We start from the raw sequence: 26,019 nt of genomic DNA, 5'->3' as shown, positions 1-26,019 counted from the left end.
AAATGAACTTTTCCACGACATTCTAATTTATTGAGATGCACCTGTATATATATATATATATATATATATATATATCTATCTATCTATCTATATATATCTATATATATCTATATATATATATATCTATATATATCTATATCTATATATATATCTATATCTATATATATATCTATATATATATATATATATATATATATCTATCTATCTATCTATCTATCTATCTATCTATCTATCTATCTATCTATCTATCTATCTATATATATATATATATATATATATATATATATATATATATATATATATATATATATCTTTTTAAATAAAAGACTTCAAATGTACTAAGAAGTCCTACTTTATAATTAGCAATGCATTTCATTAAAAAGCTTCCTCCCTAGTCCACCCTGAATCTGAATGGAAACCAAGCTGCAAACCACATCATTTCGTGCCGTTTCTATGACTCAAGTCACGTGTCAGATTCAGTTCATGGCTGGACTTAAACCGCGGTCCTCCGACTGTGTGTCCAAAGCTCTATCAGGTGAGCTACCACACAAACATGTAGGAATAAGTGTATACAGTTGTGCACAAAAGTTTGCATACCCTTGGAGAATTGGTAATATATATATGATTTGAAGAAAAAAAAATGAAATGACCCCTGTTCAAAGGTCTGCATACCCTTAGTTCTTAATACTGTGTATTGCCCCCTTTAGCATCAATGACAGCGTGCAGTCTTTTGTAATAGTTGTCTATGAGGCCCCAAATTCTTGCAGGTGGTATAGCTGCCCATTCATCTTGGCAAAATGCCTCCAGGTCATTCAAAGTCTTTGGTCGTCTTGCATGAACCGCACGTTTGAGATCTCCCCAGAGTGGCTCGATGATATTAAGGTCAGGAGACTGTGATGGCCACTCCAGAACCTTCACCTTTTTCTGCTGTAACCACTGGAGGGTCAACTTGGCCTTGTGCTTAGGGTCATTGTCGTGCTGTTAAGTCCAAGAGCGTCCCATGCGCAGCTTTTATGCAGAAGAATACAAATGGTCTGCCAGTATTTTGATAACATGCTGCATTCATATTGCCATCAATTTTCACAAGATTCTCTGTGCCTTTAGAGCTCACACCCCCCCAAAACATCAGTGAGCCACCACCATGCTTCACAGTGGGGATGGTATTCTTTTCACTATAGGCCTTGTTGACACCTCTCCAAACATAGCGCTTATGGTTGTGACCATAAAGCTCTACTTTGGTCTCATCACTCCAAATTACAGTGTGCCAGAAGCTGTGAGGCGTGTCAAGGTGTTGTCGGGCATATTGTAACCAGGCTTTTTTGTTGCACTGGCGCAGTAAAGGCTTCTTTCTGGCAACTCGACCATGCAGCTCATTTTTGTTCAAGTATCATCATATTGTGCTCCTTGAAACAACCACACCGTCTTTTTCCAGAGCAGCCTGTATTTCTCCTGAGGTTACTTGTGGGTTTTTCTTTGTATCCCGAACAATTCTTCTGGCAGCTGTGGCTGAAATCTTTCTTGGTCTACCTGACCTTGGCTTGGTATCAAGAGATCCCCGAATTTTCCACTTCTTAGTAAGTGATGGAACAGTACTGACTGGCATTTTCAAAGCTTTGGATATCTTTTTATATCCTTTTCCATCTTTATAAAGTTCCATTACCTTGTTACGCAGGTCTCTTGACAGTTCTTTTCTGCTCCCCATGGCTCAGTATCTAGCCTGCTCAGTGCATCCACGTGAGAGCTAACAAACTCATTGACTATTTATACACAGACACTAATTGCAATTTAAAAAGCCACAGGTGTGGGAAATTAACCTTTAATTGCCATTTAAACCTGCGTGTGTCACCTTGTGTGTCTTTAACAAGGCCAAACATTCAAGGGTATGTAAACTTTTGATCAGGGCCATTTGGGTGATTTCTGATATCATTATGATTTAAAAAGGAGCCAAACAACTATGTGATAATAAATGGCTTCATATGATCACTATCCTTAAATAAAAGACTTTTGTAGAGTCTTTTTGCATGATCAGTCATATTTTCAAAATCAATGCCAAAATTTCACAATTTCTGCCAGGGTATGCAAACTTTTGAGCACAACTGTATATGTACACTGGCGGCCAAAAGTTTGGAATAATGTACAGATTTTGCTCTTATGGAAAGAAATTGGTTCTTTTATTGACCAAAGTGGCATTCAACTGATCGCAATGTATAGTCAGTACATTAATAACGTGAAAAATTACTATTACCATTTGAAAAAAATGTTCAGAACTTCTTGAACTACTTCAAAGGGTTCTCATCAAAAAATCCTCAAAAAATCCTCCATGTGCAGCAATGACAGCTTTGCAGATCCTTGGCATTCTTGCTGTCAGTTTGTCCAGATACACAGGTGACATTTCACCCCACGCCTCCTGTAGCACTTGCCATAGATGTGGCTGTCTTGTCAAGCACTTCTCACGCACCTTACAGTCTAACTGATCCCACAAAAGCTCAATGGGGTTTAGATCCATAACACTCTTTTCCAATTATCTGTTGTCCAATGTCTGTGTTTCTTTGCCCACTCTAAACTTTTCTTTTTGTTTTTCTGTTCAAAAGTGGCTTTTTCTTTGCAATTCTTCCTATAAGGCCTGCACCCCTGAGTCTTCTCTTTACTGTTGTACATGAAACTGGTGTTGAGCGGGTAGAATTCAATGAAGCTGTCAACATGTGTGGAGTCTATTTCTCAAACTAGAGACTCTGATGTACTTATCCTCTTGTTTAGTTGTACATTTGGCCTTCCACATCTCTTTCTGTCCTTGTTAGAGCTAGTTGTCCTTTGTCTTTGAAGATTGTAGTGTACATCTTTGTATGAAATCTTCAGTTTTTTGGCAATTTCAAGAATTGTATAGCCTTCATTCCTCAAAACAATGATTGACTGACAAGTTTCTAGAGAAAGCTGTTTCTTTTTTGACCTAATATTGACCTTAAGACATGCCAGTCTATTGCATACTGTGGCAACTCAAAAACAAACACAAAGATAATAATAAGCTTCATTTAACGAACCAAATAGCTTTCAACTGTGTTTGATATAAAGGCAAGTGATTTTCTAGTACCAAATTAGCAATTTAGCCTGATTACTCAACGATAAGGTGTTGGAGTGATGGCTGCTGGAAATGGGGCCTGTCTAGATTTGATCAAAAATTACATTTTTCAAATAGTGATAGTGCTGTTTTTTATATCAGTAATTTCCTGACTACACTTTGTGATCAGCTGAATGCCACTTTGGTGAATTAAAGTACCAATTTCCTTCCGAAACAGCAAAATCTGTACATTATTCCAAACTTTTGGCCACCAATGTAGGTGGGTCTGTAATACAAGCATTAAAATGTATCGTTTTTCAAAAGATGCGTTAGAGCAGAAGTGTGTTGATATCATAAAACAGCAGGGTCTGAGTAATAGGGAGAAAGTCATAAGTATTTATGAAGTCATTATCAGCAATTAAAGTCACGATTTGTGTGAAAGGGAACTCAACCTGGAGACACGTATAAAAGAAAAACTTGCAAAATTTGTTGTATCTAATGTATATAGTCACGTTTTCACAATGAGACCAGGTTGAAATTACGCCAGTAAGTGCTCAGCAAGAGCTGACCAAAAATGTCATATAAAATTAAATTACATTTTTGGTACAAGAAAGCTTGACTAATATTAAAAGTGGATTACAAAAGTGCAGAATATGGCCCGCTTTAATATATTCTTATCACTCAATGACCAGGCGTGGCAATAATGTCCAATCACCACCAATAACCTGTATGTACTTTATTAAGAAGAACTTCACGAATTCAGAGTCCACCGAAGACAACATTAGCTGTGACAAGATAACTTTGCATTCTCTTCACACATTACCCAACGGGAGCATAGACTTGCATCATATTCAACAATCTGAAGATGAAAGGGTACCAATGATAAATTATTCCTTCACAGATAATTTGGTGCTAATGAAAGAACAATGAGAACAAACGCTAATTTTTAGAGGCCATCGCGTAACCCTACACCCAACCTACAGTACTTCTTTCTTTTCACTTTTTTTTTTAACCTCAGCAGGGAAGAGAAGTTCCACTTTTTTAACACAGTAGGACATTTCAACCAACCTGTAGTCGTCAAAGGTAAAGGCATCCTTCAAGGGCAGTTTGCTGGCGTTCGGATGAGTCTGGGAATTGAAGATGGAAGGAGAAAGGAGAAAAAAGGGAGAAGAGGACAGAGAGAGAGGAAGTTATGGAAGTAGAGAGGGGAAAGGAGGAATAAAAATAAATAAATAAATAAATAAAAAAACACAAATCAGTCAGTGGAATTTCATTATGTGGCTGCCTAACAGATCCTAACAAGAGTGTAGCCAGGCAGAGAGAGTCCAGTGGTGCTATGCAAGGATCATGGTGGCATTAGCCCTCCATACATCACTGTCGACTTAATTTGTTGTGCCCAGAAGCCGTCATAAATCTGCTTCATCAATTTCAGTGACAGAGAGCCACTGGTGCCACAGAAATCTACACTTAAAGCCACAGTCTCACTCCCTCCAAGGGCTCATTTGCAGCGGGTGTCATGGAGAAAAAGAAAAAAAACCTACAATCCCATAGAAAGAAGAAGAAAAAAACAGAGGGAGCAAGGAATACCAGGGTCTAATTCAGCCAGCCCGTAGCACCATCCTGAACATGCAAAATGGGCCATAAAAATAGACATAGGTATGAAGCTGAGAGTGAAGGATATTCCTCTTTCCCCCACAGGTACTCTCGCGGCTGTGTGTGGTACTTGTCCTGTGAAATGAACACTGTACTCCACATTGAGGTGCCATGCAAATGGTAATGGCACTGATATGTATATAATGCAATACATCAATTCGTGACTGTGCACAAAATTCATAATCACGACTCGGGTGATCAGTCCATCACACAGGTGGATGCGATAAATCCGCCTAACAGACAGTAAAACAAAAAGAACAAAAACAAAAAAGTGAACTTGGGATTGCGCATGAAAAATTATTTACAGATACACAAAATTGCACATGTGCAATGCCAAGATGACTATTTGATGTGCAAGTTTTCATCTTGAAGATTTATTTTTTGGTGCATTTGCTCATCGGCAACACATCACTAGAACGTTCCATCAGAAGTTAGAACAACATTCAGCAGATGTTTTGCGTGTCATTTGCAATTTAGAATGAATGTAAATTTGCTTTAATAGGTTTATTAGATGTTTGTACCAAAAAAAAGACAAAACCTGATCAAGGTTTTTTTTACTTCAAGAATTGACTCAACAATCCCAAACAGCATTGGTTCTCACCTGTCTCATTACCAAACGCAATGCACCAAGTTTCGAAAAAGCGGAAGTCTGAATGAGATTTGAGAGCTGTCTTTGTCTGTTTTTCACAGAAAGCTACTGAAAGGCTTCAGATGAAACTTTAAATGTAGCACATGAGTCACATGGACTACTTTGTCCTTTCTGGAGCTTGACGGTCCTTGGTCAGTCTACTCTACAGTTTCATTGTTTGCAAAATAGCACTGCAAAACATTTCCTTTTGTGTTCGAAGGGGTGGAAGAATGTAATATTTGTTTAGAACAGCATGATGACAATTTTCAGTTTACGGGCAATCAATTCCTTTAAAATGGAATGCTATTCTTTCCAAATGATGCACCCCTTCATAGAAGTCTAGCAGACATAAATGTGCTTACTGAAAAGGGGGTGCAAAATCATCCATTCATGAATCATGCTGTATCATTTGGCTTTCAAACAGAGTAATATAAGCATGAAATGGAAGAGCTCAGTAGTAGTACCTAACTTTTACCTTCCACTTCTCTGCCCATTAATCAATTTCCCTGACACTAATTGAGCCCTGTATTCCCCCTTTGCTTCTCTGGAACCCACACACACTTAGCCGAGATGGCAATACCAAAAGGCGAGTGTGTGGTCACATCATACCTTTGCCTGTGTGTTGGAAGAAAAAAAAATCCAGCTATACCTTTTTAGCCCTACAGTAGAATGAGTACTCTGCAACACCTGACCTAGCCCCTGCTGTGAGTTCCGGCAAAGGTGTACCTAGCTCAAGTATACAAAGTTCGAAGGGGTGGCTGTAAATTCTCAAAGCAGCATATAATAACAGAGCTAAGCCTGACCACTTCCTCTCAGTAAAGACAGAATTGGGTGAACGGGTCTGACTCAGAGCCAGCGCGGAAGCGGCGCTCACGTACGTTGATGGACAACCATTAAAAGATAAGCCCTCTGCAAAGCCAGCAAGTCAGAATTCAGTATCCTGGGTTTGAGCCTCATGCTTCAAATGAAGGGAAGTGGTTCATGTAAAAACAAAAAAGCATATTACGAGGTTTGATGGAAGTAATAGGGCAAATCTCCAGAGACTCTCGAGCGGACTCCTCCGTGGATTTCTTTAAGCAAAGATGTGCTGAAGCCATCTAAACAATAAAGAAAAATCTAGAGGAGCATAGGAAGCCATTATAGGCCATCTGGAAAGGGTTAAATTGCCGTTAATGATATTTTCTGCCCTCTGAGATTGGAATACTCAGAGTGCCCGAGTACCATAATAGATTCAATTAAGGCAATAATTAGTTGAACAGAGTGATAAACCTCAGGGGGGAGAGCAAACCTGGCTTTAGAGAGGCTACTGAGAGGTCTGCCTGGATCCATTAAAGCACTGGGTGTTTGGATAGGCCACTTGTCTGGAAAAATGTGCAGCAGGACTCAAGTACATATAGAGTTAGTTTAAAACACTTGGGTAAAGCTTAATGTTTAAGACGGCACATTTGATGAGGTGTAGTTTTCAGAGATAAAGGGCAGCTGCACTGCTGCAGGTTGAGCTTGTGATGCATTAGCATCACCAGAGAGAGGTAATTTATCATGTGCCACAATAGCACGAGGCTCTGAGAGAGACGAGGGGTGAACGGCCCTGTAAATCAATTAGAAAACAAAAGCTCCCACCACGAGCGCCTGCTCTCCTTAACGAGGACAGCAGGAAAAGCGGCTAATTGGCCGGTGGCCTCCAGGAGGTCTTTCTGGAGTCGAGATCCCCAAGCACCAAGAGTATCTTCTGCCACGCTGGCCAGCATTTGAGAGCTTGTGGTCTCAGTGCATGTTGAGCATTGATTTTATTCTGTTATGCGGCCCGTTTAAAGAGTCGTCTCTCGACTTCGGATGATCTTCTACACCAAATAATATGCAATGTTGTGATAAACAACTCAATGAAAGCATGCATACATCATCATTTAACGTTGCAAACTCTCCCTCATTTTTTGAGCCACATCAGGAAGGGGGGGGGGGATGCGAGTGTACCACTGGGATCCGGTTCATTTCTCATCAACTGCGGCAGATGCAGCACACCAAGGTTACTTTGCATTCGCTGCATACTGGGGTCACCTTATGAGGTTCACCTCCCCCACACACACACATGCATCCAGGCCCAGTGAGGATGGCGCAGCTATCATTGGTCCCCCGCGGACACGGGAGGCACTTGGATACTCCTCAGAGGGCACCCGGCGTTGACAACAGCCTATCCCTCTTCACGCAGGCAAATATATATAAAAAGCTACTCAATTCAAGCAGGTGAAGGAACTTGCTTTCCCTGTTCTTCCCGGGGAAAGGTGTGGGAGTGGGGAGACAGGGACCAGACAGAGCAAGCAGGAGCAGAAAGTAGAGGAGGGAGGGGGGTGCTGGGGGTTGTCAGTCATGTGTGGAAGGTACAATCAGGTCAATTCAATTCAAAGCCAATGCGACAAGCTAATTTTCCAGCCCGGTCATCTGCGGCCGCTTCAAGAAGAGAGGCTGACATTGACAGTAGTCATTACAGTGACACTGGCTCCCAACCTGAAGAGCCGAGAGCGGCGAGCGGAGAGGACACTCACCAAAGGGCTGGCAAGACAACCATCCCCCTCAACTCAACCCCTCTGAAAAAACACAAAAGCTTCAGACAAGCAGGGAAGAGAGTTATATGTTCATTTCTCTCCTGCTTGAACGCAAAGAATGAGTCCTTCTGTTGATCAAAAGGTTTACACACTGACATCAGTGATTACATCCTGAGATTATCGGGTCTGGGTCTTTCAGTTTAGTTTTACCACTACAAAGTTTAACCAACATGCTAGCCAATATAAGTGCCACCATAAAAAGTTCTCAGTGGAGGTAACGTTTCATTTAGACCAACTTCCTTGGAAGCTTAACTCACTTCTGCCACCTAATGGATAAACAAAGGATGGCAAAAAATATTTATAAGATTTGATTAACTTTTTGATGAGTGATGCCAAAGGCCTAAAGTAGCATATGCATATATTTAAGTTTATTGTGTTTCCTGTAATTTGTCAGAGTCATTGTATAGAAAATGGCATAAATACACTTCATTAAAATTATTAACCCAGGGATGAGAAACCATAGTATTGTTCCTAATTACACGCCCACCCCCTTTTACACAGTAGAGAATATTTAATAAAGAAAATGTCAACAGACTAGCAGACAAAATGACAAATACATTAACTATTTGCATGAATATTTGATGCCTTATCTTGACAGTAATGTGAAATATTAGTTTCTTTGCTCTAATTGACAGTCATCTAATGAAAGAAACAGAATGTAACAGTGGAGATTCTGAATGAAAATAGAGCATATTATTGCTTCCTTAATAGCCAGGAAGAGGTCCAGGAACCCAGCTATAAAACTTATTGGACTGATCACAGTCCCGTTTACATGAATTGCCATCTCAATGTGTCATTTAATAATTGAAAATCTGCATATTTGAGATTTGCATCATAACACTGAAAGTATATTTTATAGTAACATCATGCACTTTTGTAACCAATGAGCACAAGTGTCACAGAAGTTTATCTGAACAAGTTAGGATAACAACTAAAGCTAGGCAGACAAATGCCTGGACTTTTGCATTAACAAAAATCAAATAATTCTATATTGTTTAAGATGCATGGAGGAACCAATTAGATGTCTTCACTTTTGAAGTGAAAACACATTTAAATGGTTTAACATGACGGCATTTTCTAGTTCCTTATTTAAACTGCTTGAAACAAATGTTTTACAAGGAGCGTACATTTTTAGATCCAGCGATCTAAAACTCAAATGAACACTCACTAACATTAAAAATCTGCACAAAAAAAATCACTTCCTGTATGACTTGATTTTTTCTATTAAAAAAAAAGGAGATGTTAAGCAGAATGTTGCCTCAGTCACCATTCACTTTCATTGTATGAAAATACTGTAGGTGCAATGAAAGAAAATAGTGACTGAGGCTGTCATTCTGCCTAACATCTCCTTTTATGTTTCAAGGAAGACTGAAAGTCATACAGGTCTGGAAAAACAAATAATTTCTTTCATTTTTATGCAAACTATTCCTTCCTAAAGCACATCTGTCCATTCATTATTTGCTTTGAAGAGTACTTTGAGGGATAAACATCTCCACCTGCTGGCCAAGGGCTGCCACTGCAGCACTGTCTCTGAGCTATGTGGCAGCTTATCAGGGGCCCTGAAATTGGGTGCAAGAGGGCATTATAAAGCTCATTTTACCCATCTCCAATGTGCCTTCAATGGCAGGGATCCTTTTAAAACTGGATTTCCTCACCTCAGCAGACAGCAGAGTAAAGGACAGCTATTCATGTGGCTACGGAGTCTGAATAACTTGTAGTGTTGATTGCTTAAAGCCCAGGATTCAAACGGCTGGTAGTCCACGTATGAGACACAGATAGGGCTATCATTCACCCAACTCGTCAAAACTGCCATACATATGAGAGCAACTCTATGGGCTTTCCAAAGAAAGTTGAAAAATGTGTTTTTTTGTGGTGTATTAAATGACCCATAACATCCATGAAATTTGTGACAGTATAGTAAGCTTGGCCTGTATTAACCACTGCACAGATATTTCGAAATGGAAGATCAAGTTAAATAAAAGAATACAAAAATTGCACCAAAAACAGAAGAGTTGGCATATATATACAAACTCAGAGGAGAACTTTATGACTTACATGGATGACTTTATAGAAATAAGCATACTGCCGCGCTGTGTTTTTGTACTGACTGAGCACATCCGGTATGGCTTGTGTGGCCAGCAGGTGGCGCACTTCCTCCTCCTCAAAGTACAAGGGTGTGTCATAGTCACCAGGCAGGGTCTTGATATAGGGCAGCCAGGGTGAGCTGGGATTGACCCGTTCACACAGCAAGTGAAGAGCCAGAGTCACGTTTCCCATGGCCTGGAGGATTCGGTCCTGACTGTACAGAGGCCCTGTGAATAATGGTGAAGTTAGAGTCTGTTTTCCAGATATTACAACACAATGAAGGTTCTTTCACTGGAACCAACAGAAGAAAGATGTAGTTCAGTAACATTTATGCCACTTTCATGGTAGGTTTTGATTTAGACCCAAGGATAAATAGACCATAAAGCTTGGTTTGTTTGATTAGTTTGACAGCAGTCTTTTGAATTCAGGTATGCTCCAAGGAACCACATTCAAGAATGTAAAAGGACAGTCTGATATTCGGTTCATGCGAGTCCACAGTATGAATGATGGTTGATTAGAATGCAATCCAGAAGTGAACTGCTATTGATTACTTATATTTTGCAGTGATATAAAGCTTCTTGTTTTATTTTCATTGATGCCGAAAGCATTTTGGAAAGGTACCAAAGTACGGGGAGAGACGGGACAGCTGAATTTAGTTTTAGAGTCAAGCAAATATACCAAGTGTGAAAATGTAATTAAGGAATTTGTCCAAAAGCAGACAGTAGGGCTGAACGACTGACAAAAAAAATCTAATTGCGATTATTTTGAAAAATGTTGACATGATAAACAAAAAAGAAAAAAAGAAAAAAAAGTGTGATTCCTTTTGACCAGAACTAAACCATGAAATACTGTTCTAGAAAGGGTTTTCACACTTGAGTCCTCTTAAAAAGAACCAAACTAAAATAAATAAAACAGTAAAACAGAGGGGGAAAAAACAAATCTTTTTTTTTTAAACCCAGTATATTATTGCAATATAATAAAAATGATAAGTATAAATATATTACTTTAAATAATAATAATAATAATTATTATTATTATATCGATATTATTCAATAGTTATTTCTTTAATAATTTTTTTACTTGCTTGTGGCATTGCTATGCAGTCCGGTTGAACCCTTATGCCTTTATTTTGAAAACTGAAGGGACGAAAGTGTCTGTTGTGTGTAGTGAAGTTGACAACAGCTTTTTAATCCAGTGACATGCTTTCATCTGCCTTGCTTTCCAGAAAAACCCACTGTTATGGGGTTATTTTAAATTTGTATAGTAAATTGTAGCAGCCAAACATAGAGGTATGTGAAATTACACAAATGTGTCAAGTAAATCTGGGGCGCTTTAAATTTCATGCGCTCAGTGCACGTTAGCACACCAAACCGAACCGAGCACATCTGTCACTCAGGGCACCAGATGTATGTGTATCAAGCACAGAAGCACTCTGGAACCACTGAATGTAATGTACTGACCCCATTTACATGCATTTAAGAAAGCACTACACATCACAGACAAAACAGCTGCGCACATAAGCGCAGCACAGCAGGCAGCGTGTTCAGACTATTTATTTAATTAAATCGCTGTCCTCGCGATTCAATAATCGCACTGGGTCATATCACGATTTCGATTTTATTTTGATTAATCGTTCAGCCCTAGCAGACAGTGAGACTGAAAAACAACATTTATATGGCTGTAGTATCTATCTTTCATGGAAGTAGGAGAAATGTCATTTGTCAGAGTGTAGGGTCAAAGACTGACTTTGCTACACTAGGTAAACTTACCAAGGACAGAGTTCTTGGCGGATTCCACTGTCATCAGCATTTTTCTAGGGATCCACAGGTACAGCTCCTCTGCCTGAAATGGACATAGAGCCAACAGAACAATTGAATTTGTGATTGGAAAAGAAGTGTCCAAAAGCACTAATTATTCCATTGTACAGCTGAATAAAAATTGAGTTTGACATCAAGATCAATAGTCCTATCCTAACACATTCAGATTTCGTTATTATAAATAAAAGATAGTGTGTAAAACTGGATTGTGTAGGCCAGTCTATTGATGCATTTATGATTTAAACTAACAATCAACAAAAGCAACTTATAACATCAATGAAGACCATTTAAACATTGACCCCAATCAAGTCAGAGAGTAAAATATGACCTGCCTTGATCGATAACCTCTATAATCAGTAAGAACTCAAAATGCACTCAATATATGAAAGCATGCTCTGTAGACGGCGGCCTGCCAGCATAACGCACATTTAATTTATATCTGCAATGGACTGAATCTTGTTACCCTAATCATATGAAGTATGTGTGAGCGCCTGACACATGATGTCAAGACGACACTAGTCGCAACTAGACTTTTCATTATCAGCATAGCGTCTGGTCCATATTAAAGCTTACTCTAGCCAAGAACCATCCACTTACACAGAAAGAGGCTTACTGACCAACTTGAAAATCAACCAGAGTTTCTTTTCATCTGACGTGTCAGGTAAATCTGCAACAACGGCGACTAGTTCTTTCTTAGAAGTACTCATTGTGGCAGGCTGCTAACTTTTAAATCAGAGGTTTTACTTGAGGACCCAGATTTAGGACTCGAATAAACAATTTTGTAAATGCATAAACAACAGCATAAGTGTGATTTATCAGCCTAACACATGGAAAAAACACTGGACTAAATTTTGTACTAGTATTAGCCATTTGTTTTTACCAACCTTGATATCTCTGGTTGCCTTCAGGCCATATCCTTCATCAGCAAAGTTAGAGATCTCAAAACCATCACAAGAAGCTCCACACTCTGCAGCCCAGGCCATCAGTTCAGAGAAAAAGTCCTCTCTGCTGCCCTCAAACACCACCGACATCCCTGACGAAATAATACAATCACATCACAAGCTCAGTTAACGATTGGATGTACTGTATACTGAACTACACAAATAAAATTCCCTTTGTAATGATTTTCCTTATTCTACTACACTGTAATGTATTATGTTGCTCTGCCACTGAAACCATACCAGTGAACCTAAATGGATTCTCCTGTGTATTGTATTGCACAATGTGTTGTCTAGTGTTTATTCTAATGGATTTCTATGTGTATCTCTTTGAGATTCCCACTAGGTTTTCTATTGAATAATGCGATAGGATCTTCAAGTCTTTTAAGCTGGCATCAGAACTACAGGTGAATTTAGTTACATCAATTTACTGCATATGTGCATATTGTTATTAAAATTCTTGTACCAAATACAAAGATGTATAACAACAAACCAATTTTTGTTAATGAGACTTTGTGTACTCTCGAGTTGCTATTAAAGGAATAATTACCCCCAAAACCTAAATTCTGTTATTCACACTGGTGTTGAAATTAGTGGTCGACCGACATATCGCCGAGGCCGATAAATCAGACGATATTTTGCCTTTTTTAATTATCGTCATTTTTTTTTCTTGAGGGTGCCGAAAATCGCCTGCTTGCATGTGAAGCGACTGAGACATGTAAACGAACATTCACGGTTCGTTTTGTTGTTATGTGCATTGTGTTACTACAATAATAGAACAGTGTGCAACACAGTGTCATTTAAACAAATCAGAAATGCGGCAGAGGCGTTTGAGCTCATAATGTTAAAGTGCTCCCCTGTTTCATTCTCCCTCTCTCTCCTCAACAGTTCCCTGTAAATATTAACTGTTTTGTCTAATGATAAAAAGGCAAATATCAATAAAAATAATATCATATATACCGGCTGCTAATATGCACATATCTCGTTTAAAAAGATGTAATTCACAAACCTCACGAAAATCCACCGAAATCTCCAAAACAGTTTGTCAAGATTATGATCAAAGAACATATTTCATCCTGTGGAGCGCTCATTTATTTACCTCTAAAGCATGTATTATATCAGCCTCTCCTCAACAGTTCCCTGTAACTTTTAACTTTCTTTTCTAATGATAAAAGGCAAATATCAATAAAACTTCTATTATATACCGATATCTGCATACTTGCAAACATCTCGTTTAAACAGATGTAATTCACAAACCTCATGAAAATCCACCAAAATCTCCAAAACAGTTGGTCGATATTATGATCAAAGAACATTTCAAATCAGCAAAAAAAAAATCTGACAACACTGGTATCATAAATGGTGCTTCTTTACCACAGATTTCACTAAAAAACGCAATTTACCCAGCTTTTATAGCTAATGCGCATGTACGTTCGAGCTGATTGACAGGCGATGTCTGTATCTAAAAGGTGATTGGCTTTTTTACCTGTAAGGTGGGACATCCTATCTACATCCGCTGACCATTGGCTGCAGTTGGGCGTTCTAATTTCTCCCATTCATTTTAATAGAAGTGGCCCTTCTCTGCTAAATAGTCTCTGATGCAACTTCAAGGTAAAAGTTCTTCATAGGTGCTCTAAGTAAATGTCTTATTCTCTATGCACGGTATGTAAAATTGTTTTGATTCTGTATTTTTTGAGTAAATGTGATTGCCAACGTGGACATGCTGGACTACTGTGTGTACTGTTATTTCCTTCTTACTAATATATTAACAATTTCTTCATGTGCAAATAAATTACTAAAATTTGATGACTAAACAGAAATCAGAAGAAACTTCTATCTACCATTTAAAATAAAATATTTTTTTAGATTCTTTTTTACAAAGTTAAAGTTTTGTGTGATATTGAGTAAATATAGTGCTAAATAAGAGTTTGGTGGTTTTTTTTGCAATTTTATGTTTGTTATTTACTATATTAAATTGTGTGATATATCAGAATTGTATCGGCCTATCGGCCACCCTGCACTCTGTATATCAGCCATTAAAAAACACATATCGGTCGCCCACTTGTTGAAATTGTATTATTCCAAACCTATATGACATTCTTTCTTCCATGAAACACAAAAGAATTGTTTTGCAGAATGTTCATGCTCTTTCACATACATTGAAAGTGAAAGGAGATGAAAACTGACTAAGTGTCATTTCACATCGTCTGAAGCCATAGAATAACTTTGCATCCCGACTTGTCGATGACTGAGTGCTATGGCTGAAAAGGAGATTTTTTTTTTTTAATGACTTTCGTTTTAGTATGGAAGTATAGTAATGACAAATGTCTTTGATAAAAAAATTTTTTTTTAAAAATAGAGCACATCGAACTTTTCACACCAATTTCAACATAAAAAATTAAACAATAACCTCCTGAGACCCAAGTGTGACAGCTGTGTGCATTTTTAATTTACCTTTTTGATTAGTAACTAGTATTGTACTTATTACCATTGCCCCATGTCTGCCAACCATGTTGAGTGGTGAAAACATCATCTTCAGTCTGAAACTGAACTTTTGGTTGGATATTAGAAGTGTATGCTCTTAGCTACATTGGAAAGCTATAGGATGCTGCCTTTCTCCCTGTTTAGTGAAAGACTTAACCTCCAGTCTGCTGTCTGTCTGCACTGGTCTCAGAACAGTTTGAAATTCATTATTATGTATTTATTTTTCACCCTAATTCCATATAAAGCCTCTGAAAGCAAAAAATAAATAAATAAATCTCAATGTGAAAATGCACAGTAAATACAGAATTTCTAAGGAGAAAAAAGGCCTATAGTCCACATCGGTTGTCATTGTGTTTAACAGCGTGCCATTTCCTGATAAATCGCTCAAATTTTTAACGGCATATCGGATGAAACTGGAGACTCTAGTCTTTTGACTCAAATAGGTTTCAATGTAAAAACTTAATGAGGTTTCTTACCAGTTGTAGTTTTACTGGCCTGGTGATCGGTGCCATATTGTTTTGTCACATGAAAGTTTGACCTTTTACTGACAGCCCAGAATGTTCTGAACTCAAATCAGGCGGTTTAAATGAAATTAAATTAGGAATAGCGGATAGCAAAGAGAAAAAACGATGTCCACGCAGGAGGGTGCAAGTTCGCACGATGTTAAATATTAACCTTGAAAAAGTTCAGTTTCAAAATATTCAGTTTTTAAAAATTCCATTGTTATTTTTTGTCAGGTAATTTGTGGGCGAGATATTTTGCTTTACAAATTCACCTCTAAAATTTCAGTAGTTCAAATGTAGTTTCAGTGGTTTTAAAGCCAAATATAATAGACTGAATATTACCTATCAAACAATAAAGATAATAAAAAAGGTGAATATACTATATTTATTAAAAAAAAAATTGAAGAACAAAAAATTGTAGTTGTTGAAAATTTGTTTGAATATTTTTTTACATTTGAAATATTCACAGCTTACAGTAAATATACAATGTTAAACTGCAGCCCCCAAAACGCAATAACTGTTGCATTTGTTTGTTTGTTTTTTCAATTTGTTCAATTCAACATGCTTTTTTGTTTTAAAGACATTAATATACTTCCATAGTAATGCAGCTTTTGATAACATGAGAGAGAGTAGTTGACAGAATTTTCATTTTTAGGTGAACTATCCATTAAAGTTCCACACCATCTGTATTGTCCGGCCTCTTTATTCTTGTAACTAGGATGGTTAAATACATTGGCACTAAACTTGCATCACACTGGTGAATTATGAACAACAGCCCCATGTAACAGTTCCATTTATGAAAATCATATTCATGTAAAGTGATCTGTGTACCTTTCTGTTTCTTGCGGATCTTCTCCACCAAAGTTCGGATCTGAACATATTCCTCCCACTCTTTCCCAGGAGGAGCTGCAGTGCTGCTGCACTCTGAACAGGCCAAAAGAAAATATTCAGATTTGTTTATATTTAATTATCAGTTATGCAAAGATCAACATACCCCAAAGAGTTGGCATGAAGCATTAATGCAGTAAGTTGGGTTCCTGGAGTAACCAAAGGCTGCCTGATTCATATCCTCACCTCGGTCTGCACTTATTGTGACATTATTCACCCCAAAAATTGCTCAAAGTTGCAGCATCCCTGTGTTCCCAACCTTGGTCTGATCATTGCAAAAGAGCAACAGACTGTCAATTGTCCGAAATGTAAATAAATATATGACCTACCTAAAATAAAACAAGCCAGTATGGGGAGGTGTTTGGTGCAATGGTTAAAGATGCTCAAAACAAAAGATGGTTAAAGCTCTGGTAACCAAAAGGTGGTAGGTTCAAACTAGGGATGCACCGATATGGAATTTCAGGGCCGATACGATAACCGATAATTCACAGCTCATTGTGGCCGATACCGATATTTAAAAAAAGAAAAAGTTTACATTTTCAATCAGTCAACCTGGAACTGTAGTAGGGCAGTGGTAGCTCAGCGGTTAAGGCTCTGGGTTACTGATCAGAAGGTCGGGGGTTCAAGCCCCAGCACCGCCAAGATGCCACTGTTGGGCCCTTGAGCAAGGCCCTTAACCCTATCTGCTCCAGGGGCGCCGTATCATGGCTGACCCTGCACTCTGACCCCAGCCTAGCTGGGATATGTGAAAAAGAAGAATTTCACCATATATGTGCAAATGTATAATGTGTGATAAATAAAGAAAATTATAATTAAATTATAATTAACTGCAAGATAAGTCATTAAAAGCTTCTCGTTTTAAAATAGGTGTCATTTAAAAGCTTAGAATTTGGACTGTTATTTAAGGTTTGACAGATGTAACATGAACCATAAATGTGCCTATATTACAGATGTATGCTGATTTAAATGAGAAATAATGCACTTGCATAAATTATGGTGCATATTTACATAGGTGTTTACAGAAATCCTGATGACTCACTCACAGAGAGAGAATAATGAACTTCAAACAGCTGTAATGCATTAAACCAAAATAAGGCAATAAACTACATGTAACAAATATTAAACAAGAAAACACACATAACAAACCCTAATCTCTATATACACTGACTATTATTAGTGCCGGCAGACTGACTATGAGTGCAAACTGAGGGGCTCAATTTTCAGTTGCATCTTTTTTGCCATTACAAGAAACACTACAGTTGAAGTCAGACGTTTACATACACTTAGGCTGAAGTCATTAAAACTAATTTTTAACCACTCCACAGATTTCATATTAGCAAACTATAGTTTTGGCTAGTCTTTAGGACATCTACTTTGTGCATGACACAAGTAATTTTTCCAACAATTGTTCTACTTTTAATTGATTATATCACAATTCCAGTGGGTCAAAAGTTTACATTCACTAAGTTAACTGTGCCTTTAAGCAGCATGGAAAATTCCAGAAAATGATGTCAATCCTTTAGACAATTAGCTTCTGATAGGTGGTGTACTGAATTGGAGCTGTACCTGTAGATGTATTTTAAGGCCTACCTTCAAACTCAGTGCCTCTTTGCTTGACATCATGGGAAAATCAAAAGAAATCAGCCAAGACCTCAGAAAAAAAATTGTGGACATCTACAAGTCTGGTTCATCCTTGGGAGTGATTTCCAAATGCCTGAAGGCACCACGTTCATCTGTACAAACAATAGTACATAAGTATAAACACTATGGGACCACGCAGCCATCAAACTGCTCAGGAAGGAGACGCATTGTGTCACCTAGACATGAATGTAGTTTGGTGCAGAAAGTGCAAATCAATCCCAGAACAACAGCAAAGGACCTTGTGAAAATGCTGGAGGAAACAGGTAGACAAATATCTATATCCACAGTAAAACGAGTCCTATAACGACATAACCTGAAAGGCTGCTCAGCAAGGAAGAAGCCAATGCACCAAAACCACCACAAAAAAGCCAGACTACAGTTTGCAAGTGCACATGGGGACTAAGATCTTACTTTTTGGAGAAATTTCCTCTGGTCTGATGAATTTATTTTATTTATTTTTGGCCATAATGCCCATCGTTAAGTTTGGAGGAAAAAGGATTAGGCTTGCAAGCCGAAGAACACCATCCCAACCATGAAGCATGGGGGTGGCAGCATCATTTTGTGAGGGTGCTTTGCTGCAGGAGGGACTGGTGCACTTCACAAAATAGATGGCAACATGAGGAAGGAAAATTATGTGCATATATTGAAGCAACATCTCAAGACATCAGCCATGAAGTTAAAGCTCGGTCACAAATGGGTCTTCCAAATGGACAATGACCCCCAAGCATAACTCAAAAGTTGTGGCAAAATGGCTTAAGGATAACCAAGTCAAGGTATTGGAATGGCCATCACAAAGCCCTGACCTCAACCTGATAGAAAAATTTGTGGGAAGAACTGAAAAAGCATGTGTGAGCAAGGAGGCCTACAAACCTGACTCAGTTACACCAGTTCTGTCTGGGGAAATAGGCCAAAATTCCAGCAACTTATTGTAAAAAGCTAGTGGAAGGCTACCCAAAACGTTTGACCCAAGTTAAACAATTTAAAGGCAATGCTACCAAATACATTTGAAGTCAGAAATTTACATACACCTTAGTCAAAAATATTTAAACTCAGTTTTTCACAAGTGCTGACATTTAATCGTAGAAAACGTTGCCTGTCTTAGGTCAGTTAGGATAACTACTTTATTTTAAGAATGTGAAATGTCAGGATAATAGTAGAGAGAATGATTTATTTCAGCTTTTATTTCTTTCATCACATTCCCAGTGGGTAAGAAGTTTGCATACACTTTTTTTGTATTTGGTAGTATTGCCTTTAAATTGTTTAACTTGGGTCAAACATTTTGGGTAGCCTTCCACAAGCTTCTCACAATAAGTTGCTGGAATTTTGGCCTATTCCTCCAGAAAGAACTGGTGTAACTTCAGGTTTGTAGGCCTCCTTGCTCGCACATGCTTTTGCAGTTCTGCACACAAATTTTCAGATTGAGGTCAGGGCTTTGTGATGGCCATTCCAATACCCTGACTTTGTTGTCCTTAAGCCATTTTGTCACAACTTTTGAGTTATGCTTGGGGTCATTGTCCATTTGGAAGACCAATTTGCGACCGAGCTTTAACTTCATGGCTGATGTCTTGAGATGTTGCTAAAGTAAGATCTTTGTCCCCATGTGCACTTGCAAACTGTAGTCTGGCTTTTTTATGGCTGTTTTGGAGCAGTGGCTTCTTCCTTGCTGAGCAGCCTTTTAGGTTATGTCGATATACACTACCGGTCAAAAGTTTTGAAACACATTCTTTATTATAATTTTTTTTTGTTTTTTTTTTCACATTTTAGAATAATAGTAATGTCATCAAAACTATGGAATAATATCAATGGAACTATGGGAATTATGTTGTGACTAAACAAAATCCAAAATAAATCAAAATTGTGTTATATTTTAGCATCTTCAAAGTAGTCACCCTTTGCCTAGAATTTGCAGACATGTACTCCTGACATTTTCTCAAACAACTTCTTGAGGTATCACCCTGGGATGCTTTTTAAACAGTCTCATCTATGTTGGGCACTTATTGGCTGCTTTTCTTTATTATTTGGTCCAAGTCATCAATTTCAAAAACTTTTTTTTTTTTAAATAAAATGTTAGTTTTGTAATGAAATAAATGAATATGGTGGCACAAATATATTTTTGACAACAAAACTAATTTCAAACATTTAAGCATACGCCTTCAGATCAAAATATTTTTAAGATCATGAGAAATATTTCAGTCAAGTGTTTCAAAATTTTTGACTGGTAGTGTAGGGCTCGTTTTACTGCAGATATAGATACTTGACTACCTGTTTCCTCATGCATCTTCACAAGGCCTTTTGCTGTTGTTCTGGGATTTATTTACACTTTTCGCACCAAACTACGTTCATGTCTAGAAGACAGAATGTGTCTCCTTCCTGAGTGGTATGATTGCTGCATGGTCCCATGGTGTTTATACTTGCTTACTATTGTTTGTACAGATGAACGTAGTACCTTCAGGCATTTGGAAATTGCTCCCAAGGATGAACCAGACTTGTGGAGGTCCACAATTTTTTTCTGAGGTCTTGGCTGTTTTCTTTTGATTTTCCCATGATGTCAAGCAAAGAGGCACTGAGTTTGAAGGTAGGCCTTAAAATACATCCACAGGTACACCTCCAATAGACTACAATTAGCCTATCAGTAGCTAATTGGCTAATTGGCTAATTGCCTAAAGGCTTGACAACATTTTCTGGAATTTTCCAAGCTGCTTAAACGCACAGTTAACTTAGTGTATGTAAACTTCTGACCCACTGGAATTGTGATATAGTCAATTAAAAGGGAAATAATCTGTCTGTAAACAATTGTTGGAAAAATTACTCGTGTCATGCACAAAGTCCTAAACGACTTTCCAAAACTATAGTTCGCTAATATGAAATCTGTGGAGTGGTTCAAAAATGAGTTTTAATGACATCAACCTAAGTGTATGTAAACTTCTGACTTTACTAATAAATTGTATGTAAACTTCTGACCCACTGGGAATGTGATGAAAGAAATAATCTCTTCTATTATTCTGACATTTCACATTCTTAAAATAAAGTAGTGATCCTAACTGACCTAAGACAGGGAATGTTTTCTACTATTACATGTCAGGAATTGTGATTTGGCTAAGGTGTATGTAAACTTCTGACTTCAGCTGTATAACAACCATGTAATGTGATTATGGCATAAACGCAAAAGACAAAAGCCAACTGTGTAGCAGTTATGTATACCACACAATGTACTACTGGGTTTTAAAGCAGGAATGTAGCTGTAAAGAATGGTTTATACTCACTCTGAAGCAGTTCGGATATTAAATTCATCATCTCTTTGGGAGAGACCGCAGCTGCGGCCCCAGTCCCCGATTTCTGGGTCTTCACTCGACTCTTTTTGCCCATCTTGCTGCACTGGGAGAAAGGAAGGCTGGGGACAAAAGAGAGTGTCACCAAAATAAGTACTAAATGAAATCTTACAATAATGCTAATATTTTACAAGGTTTCATTACTCCTTTTTGTACTGCAGAGTGAATAGCCTGAAAAACAGACTCCATAACTCCTAATGGTAAATATTTAGATCCAGTGGACTAGGTACAGTATAGCTATAAGTGAATGGTACAAACATGTTAATGTTTTACTTCCAAATCAATCTCAGAACATGGAATTGCCAAGAAAGGTTAATGGTCTCTCTATGAGGGATTACATGCTCTGCGCCAGCCAGCTGAAGGGCAGTGGTCTGAATCAAGTGGCTATACCTTTACAAGAAACACACTGTAATCATTCAGCATGTACCCTGGAAAATGAAATCATCCAACTAAAACCAAACTAAAATCTTCTGCACAAGCCTTCCATGCAGTTGTAAGTTGAGAAACAACCCAAACTAACTTAGTCACTGAGTGCTAAAAACAACCCAAGTTCTTGTGTGAACATGCTAGCCACAGTGAACTGGTTTCTTTCCTGCACCCATAAACACACAACGGATGTCAAGACTTTTACTGGAAACTTACCAAAACATATCATATGCCTCCAGAAGATTTGGATTATGCTGCTTAAGTTGCATTGACTACTTTTTGGTACTTTTGTGTCCTTTTTTAAACTTAATGTAAATCACTATTCACTGTAGAGCTCTGTATCACCAACAAAGTCACGACACAATATGCATCACGATACAGAAGTCACGATATGATACGAATCACGATATATGTTGTTTCTGAACTGAATTTCTCCTGAGTGTACTTCTGTGTTAAAACATTTGTTTATAGTAAACTTTCATTTTGCTCCAACTAAAACAAAAAAGGTCCATAAGGTAAGAAAAGCAAAATAAATAATTATGTTACAAAAAATGTAATTACTTTCATTGACCCTTTCTTCTTTCTGCTTTCAAAGTGTTTTGTGTTACCCTTCCATTACTATAGATTAAAATATTCTGGTTTAAAATCAAATCCTGTTTTTAAAGTGTGCAACAGGTAAATCAAGGCCTCTAGGATTAAACAACTTAACACAAGTCAAACACAACTACACACTGTTCTTGTATTCAAATGAAGAGTTGTATAATAATCATTACAGGAAATTGTAATTAGTATCTTTAATGGAACTCATTGTATTACCCTTTTTGTAGACCACATTCATGAATACACAGTCACAGATGGCAGTGCAAAATATGCTGTGCTAGATCAAGTAAAAAGACATTAGCCTGCAGTTTTAATTTCTTCATATAGTTTGTCTAACTCACCCTCACATTTGATATCCATGATGTCTCCACTGCATATCTTTTTCTACACCCATTAATTTACTGTACAGTATACAGTATAGGCTATTCACAACTCTGAACCTTTTAAGATTACCTAAAATCATCTGTTTGCAGGCTACTGACATAAGGAAGAAAGAAAACAATTATTTTGCAAGTTGTGATGAGCGCTTGCACTGTGCTTGAGCGGGAGCGTGCCTCTACAAAAAGCAAATTAGGCGTGCCCACCGGGCACTTTCCTTTCAAAATAAAATCAACTGTTTTCCTTCAAATGCATCTTTGTGTCTAAACAACGGAATCTCTTGTCAAATGTCACTATTACCTTGTTCAGACTTGGCATTAACATCCATCACGGGAGATCCGATCAGTGGACAGCACTAAATACAGGTGAAAATGGGTCCGAAATGTACAGGTCGGTGAGAAGATGAGCTTAATTACCTTATAAAAAGTACCCATATTCTGGTTAATTTCATACCCTGTTTGAGAGTAAAAGAAGCACATATGGTAGGCTTTATGTACTGGTAGATAGAGGTTCATTGTATTACGCACTACGTAGTACTTTCGTTTTGAAGTATTTGGATATTGCGCAAATGTTGTTTTCCTCCCAACTGCCGGGTACTGGGAAAAAGCCAAAATGCACATATATTTCAGGTTCAAGTTTTGGCTGTGGTAGCAAGAGTCTCATCTATTTTAAATGAGGTGGTCCGCTACTGCTCAGGTTATTGAAAGCCATTTCGTCGCATGATAGGCTGCACTCAAACTTGCAGTTTGCTGCAGTATCGATATGGGCACAGTTGAACTGATACACGCATCGGCAAGGAGCACATGACGATATATCGCCAAATCGATGTTTTGAACACAGCTCTAATTCACTGCCATTGTACTGAAAAGATGGACCAAATTTTTAATTAAAACTTCTTTTGTGTTCTACAGAAGACAGTCGTACAGGTTTGGAACGACATAAGGGTGAGTTAATTGTGACAGAATTTTCATTTTTGGGTGAACTACTCTGAACTTTTACACTGAAATTAAGTAAATGAGTCCTATAGCTGTTTCTGTTCTTTTAGATGTGATCTGGTTGCCAGCTTCATCTGTACAACTGTGGCCAACACCTGTGAAACTTCAAACATGGGCTTTAACACCAAATACTACTAAACCCAAGTCCATTATTCACAAAATAAAGACAGACCCTTTTATATTACCAAAGAGAAAACTGGACTGCGACACTTAAAAGTAAGATATTAAGCCTGAAACCATCAGGGACCCAGCAGCACTTCACTAGCTTAGCAGAGGCATGCAACATTCACAATAAGAGATTAGAAAAATATTAGATAAACTCAATAGATCAACATTCAGTTAAAAGCTCATTATTCAGACAACATCAGGGCATTAGAAAACAATGTACTCAACATCAACATTCAGGCACATTAAGTCACTCATCAGATCTATATATAGACTATAAGAGCTGAACATTGGTTATTTAATGCATGTATCAGATCAACATTTATGACACAAGATCTGTATATTAGATAATGATCTCAACAGTCTTATGCCTTAAAATAACTTAGCATGGCCCAGTGCATCCACTGATTCAAACCTAATAGCAGATGACCACTTGCTTCATATTACATATTAACACTCCCACGCAATGTAATTCAGCGTCTAGTGATCAAACGCATTAAAATCTCAACACAACAGAAATTATCATTATAACTTTAACAGAGATCAATGCTCCATATCACCCAACGGCTGTGTCACAAAACCTCGTTAACTGCCTACCTAGACATCAATCTGGTTTTTATGCACGTCTGAAACGTTTAAACGGCTTTTGAAACATTCAACAAAATACTGGGCATCAAACTGAGCGTTTCAAACGCGTCTACGATGCCCAAATACGCTGTCTAGATAAGTAGCTCACTAAGTTTTGAGATACAACCAATGTGTTAATAACCAGCATGCTTGTGTTTCGCAATTTTTGCATTAGACATCCTGTACAGCGAACATTTGCAAAGCAGTTACAGACATGTGACCTAATACATGTTTGTTTATTGTCATAAAACACCCGTGCACATTTTTAAACATTATATAAAGAGTTTAAACACTAAAACTACCTTCCAAATGACTTCAACGGCTTCTTCTGTCAACCTGGAATAATTCAATCCTCTTCTGCTCGGTTCTCTGTGGGTGAAACCTAACATTCTCCTCACAGGGGAAAGCCACACCTACATTAGATTTCCAAGGAATTGATTGGACTATGCATTTTTTCGTCCCGCCCTAAATGTGCACGACGGTCTTGAATTGGTGTTACACAATTGGTTGAAATCGAAAAAATATGTCATCTCGCCGAATTGTAAGAATTGATTGGTTTAATCTAAGGCGGTACCCGTTTGCAATGGTTTGATTGGTCGTGAAATGAGTCGATCCACGCAGTCATATTTACAAGGTTGGTTTGACTACACAAACACAGAAAGCTGCTCTGTCTTGTGATTGGAAGTTTACTTTAGGTTCATGAAGAGACCATAAATAGAGAAAGTCTCGCGACGTGATTCGCTGAGAGAAACGTCCATCACAGCCACAAAACACCACATGTTGCTGTGATAAATTGATTTTCTTTTGTTTCTATTTATGCAATATTGTTTATAAAGGAAACATTGAGAGAATTGGGATGTGTGATAATAATGAGCAGGCTATATTTAGTGTGATCTTTTTTTTTTTTTAAAGATGCTATTTTGATTTAATATTAATTATACTGGGCAAATACCATAAACACAAAAAGTGGGCTCTCTGTAAAACATATTTCTCACATACTGTATCGTAAATGACATTTACTCTTAACCTTTTAGAAATTAAAGCACTAAGGACTAAAACACCACAAAGGACATCATAAAGGAATTGCAATTAATGTGAAATGATTTTCTCTGGAAATGGTAATGATGTCATCAATGTGACTGTGTACAGATACCTATTTTCTGTGTTCTTGTGTCACTGAATAATAAAAAAAAATAATGTACTATTA

At 37.8% G+C, this 26,019-nt stretch overlaps 1 protein-coding gene across 4 annotated transcripts in view; it reads right to left on the bottom strand.

The window, feature by feature from the left end:
- LOC127411566 (actin-histidine N-methyltransferase-like) overlaps positions 1-25,220 on the bottom strand; it is a 41,243-nt gene extending 16,023 nt beyond the window's left edge. Inside the window, exons 1-7 of one of the 4 annotated variants that reach the window (XM_051647253.1) lie at positions 25,115-25,220; positions 21,556-21,683; positions 16,595-16,687; positions 12,723-12,871; positions 11,791-11,863; positions 9,992-10,248; positions 4,124-4,182 (exon numbers count right to left, since the gene is read on the bottom strand). In XM_051647253.1, coding sequence (XP_051503213.1) covers positions 4,124-4,182; positions 9,992-10,248; positions 11,791-11,863; positions 12,723-12,871; positions 16,595-16,687; positions 21,556-21,658 — 734 coding nt within the window. In that variant the 5' untranslated portion in view covers positions 21,659-21,683; positions 25,115-25,220. Of the gene's footprint in view, positions 1-4,123; positions 4,183-9,991; positions 10,249-11,790; positions 11,864-12,722; positions 12,872-16,594; positions 16,688-18,241; positions 18,385-21,555; positions 21,684-25,114 lie in introns of those variants that run through there. The other 3 variants (XM_051647257.1, XM_051647256.1, XM_051647258.1) reach the window with 3 other exon arrangements.
- Between the last annotated feature and the right edge of the window lie 799 nt (positions 25,221-26,019).

The sequence above is a fragment of the Myxocyprinus asiaticus genome, chromosome 20 (assembly GCF_019703515.2).
Source record: "Myxocyprinus asiaticus isolate MX2 ecotype Aquarium Trade chromosome 20, UBuf_Myxa_2, whole genome shotgun sequence".
Taxonomy (NCBI): Eukaryota; Metazoa; Chordata; class Actinopteri; order Cypriniformes; family Catostomidae; genus Myxocyprinus; species Myxocyprinus asiaticus.
Note: the sequence above shows the minus strand (reverse complement) of the source record. Positions and strands in the feature narration are given on the sequence as shown.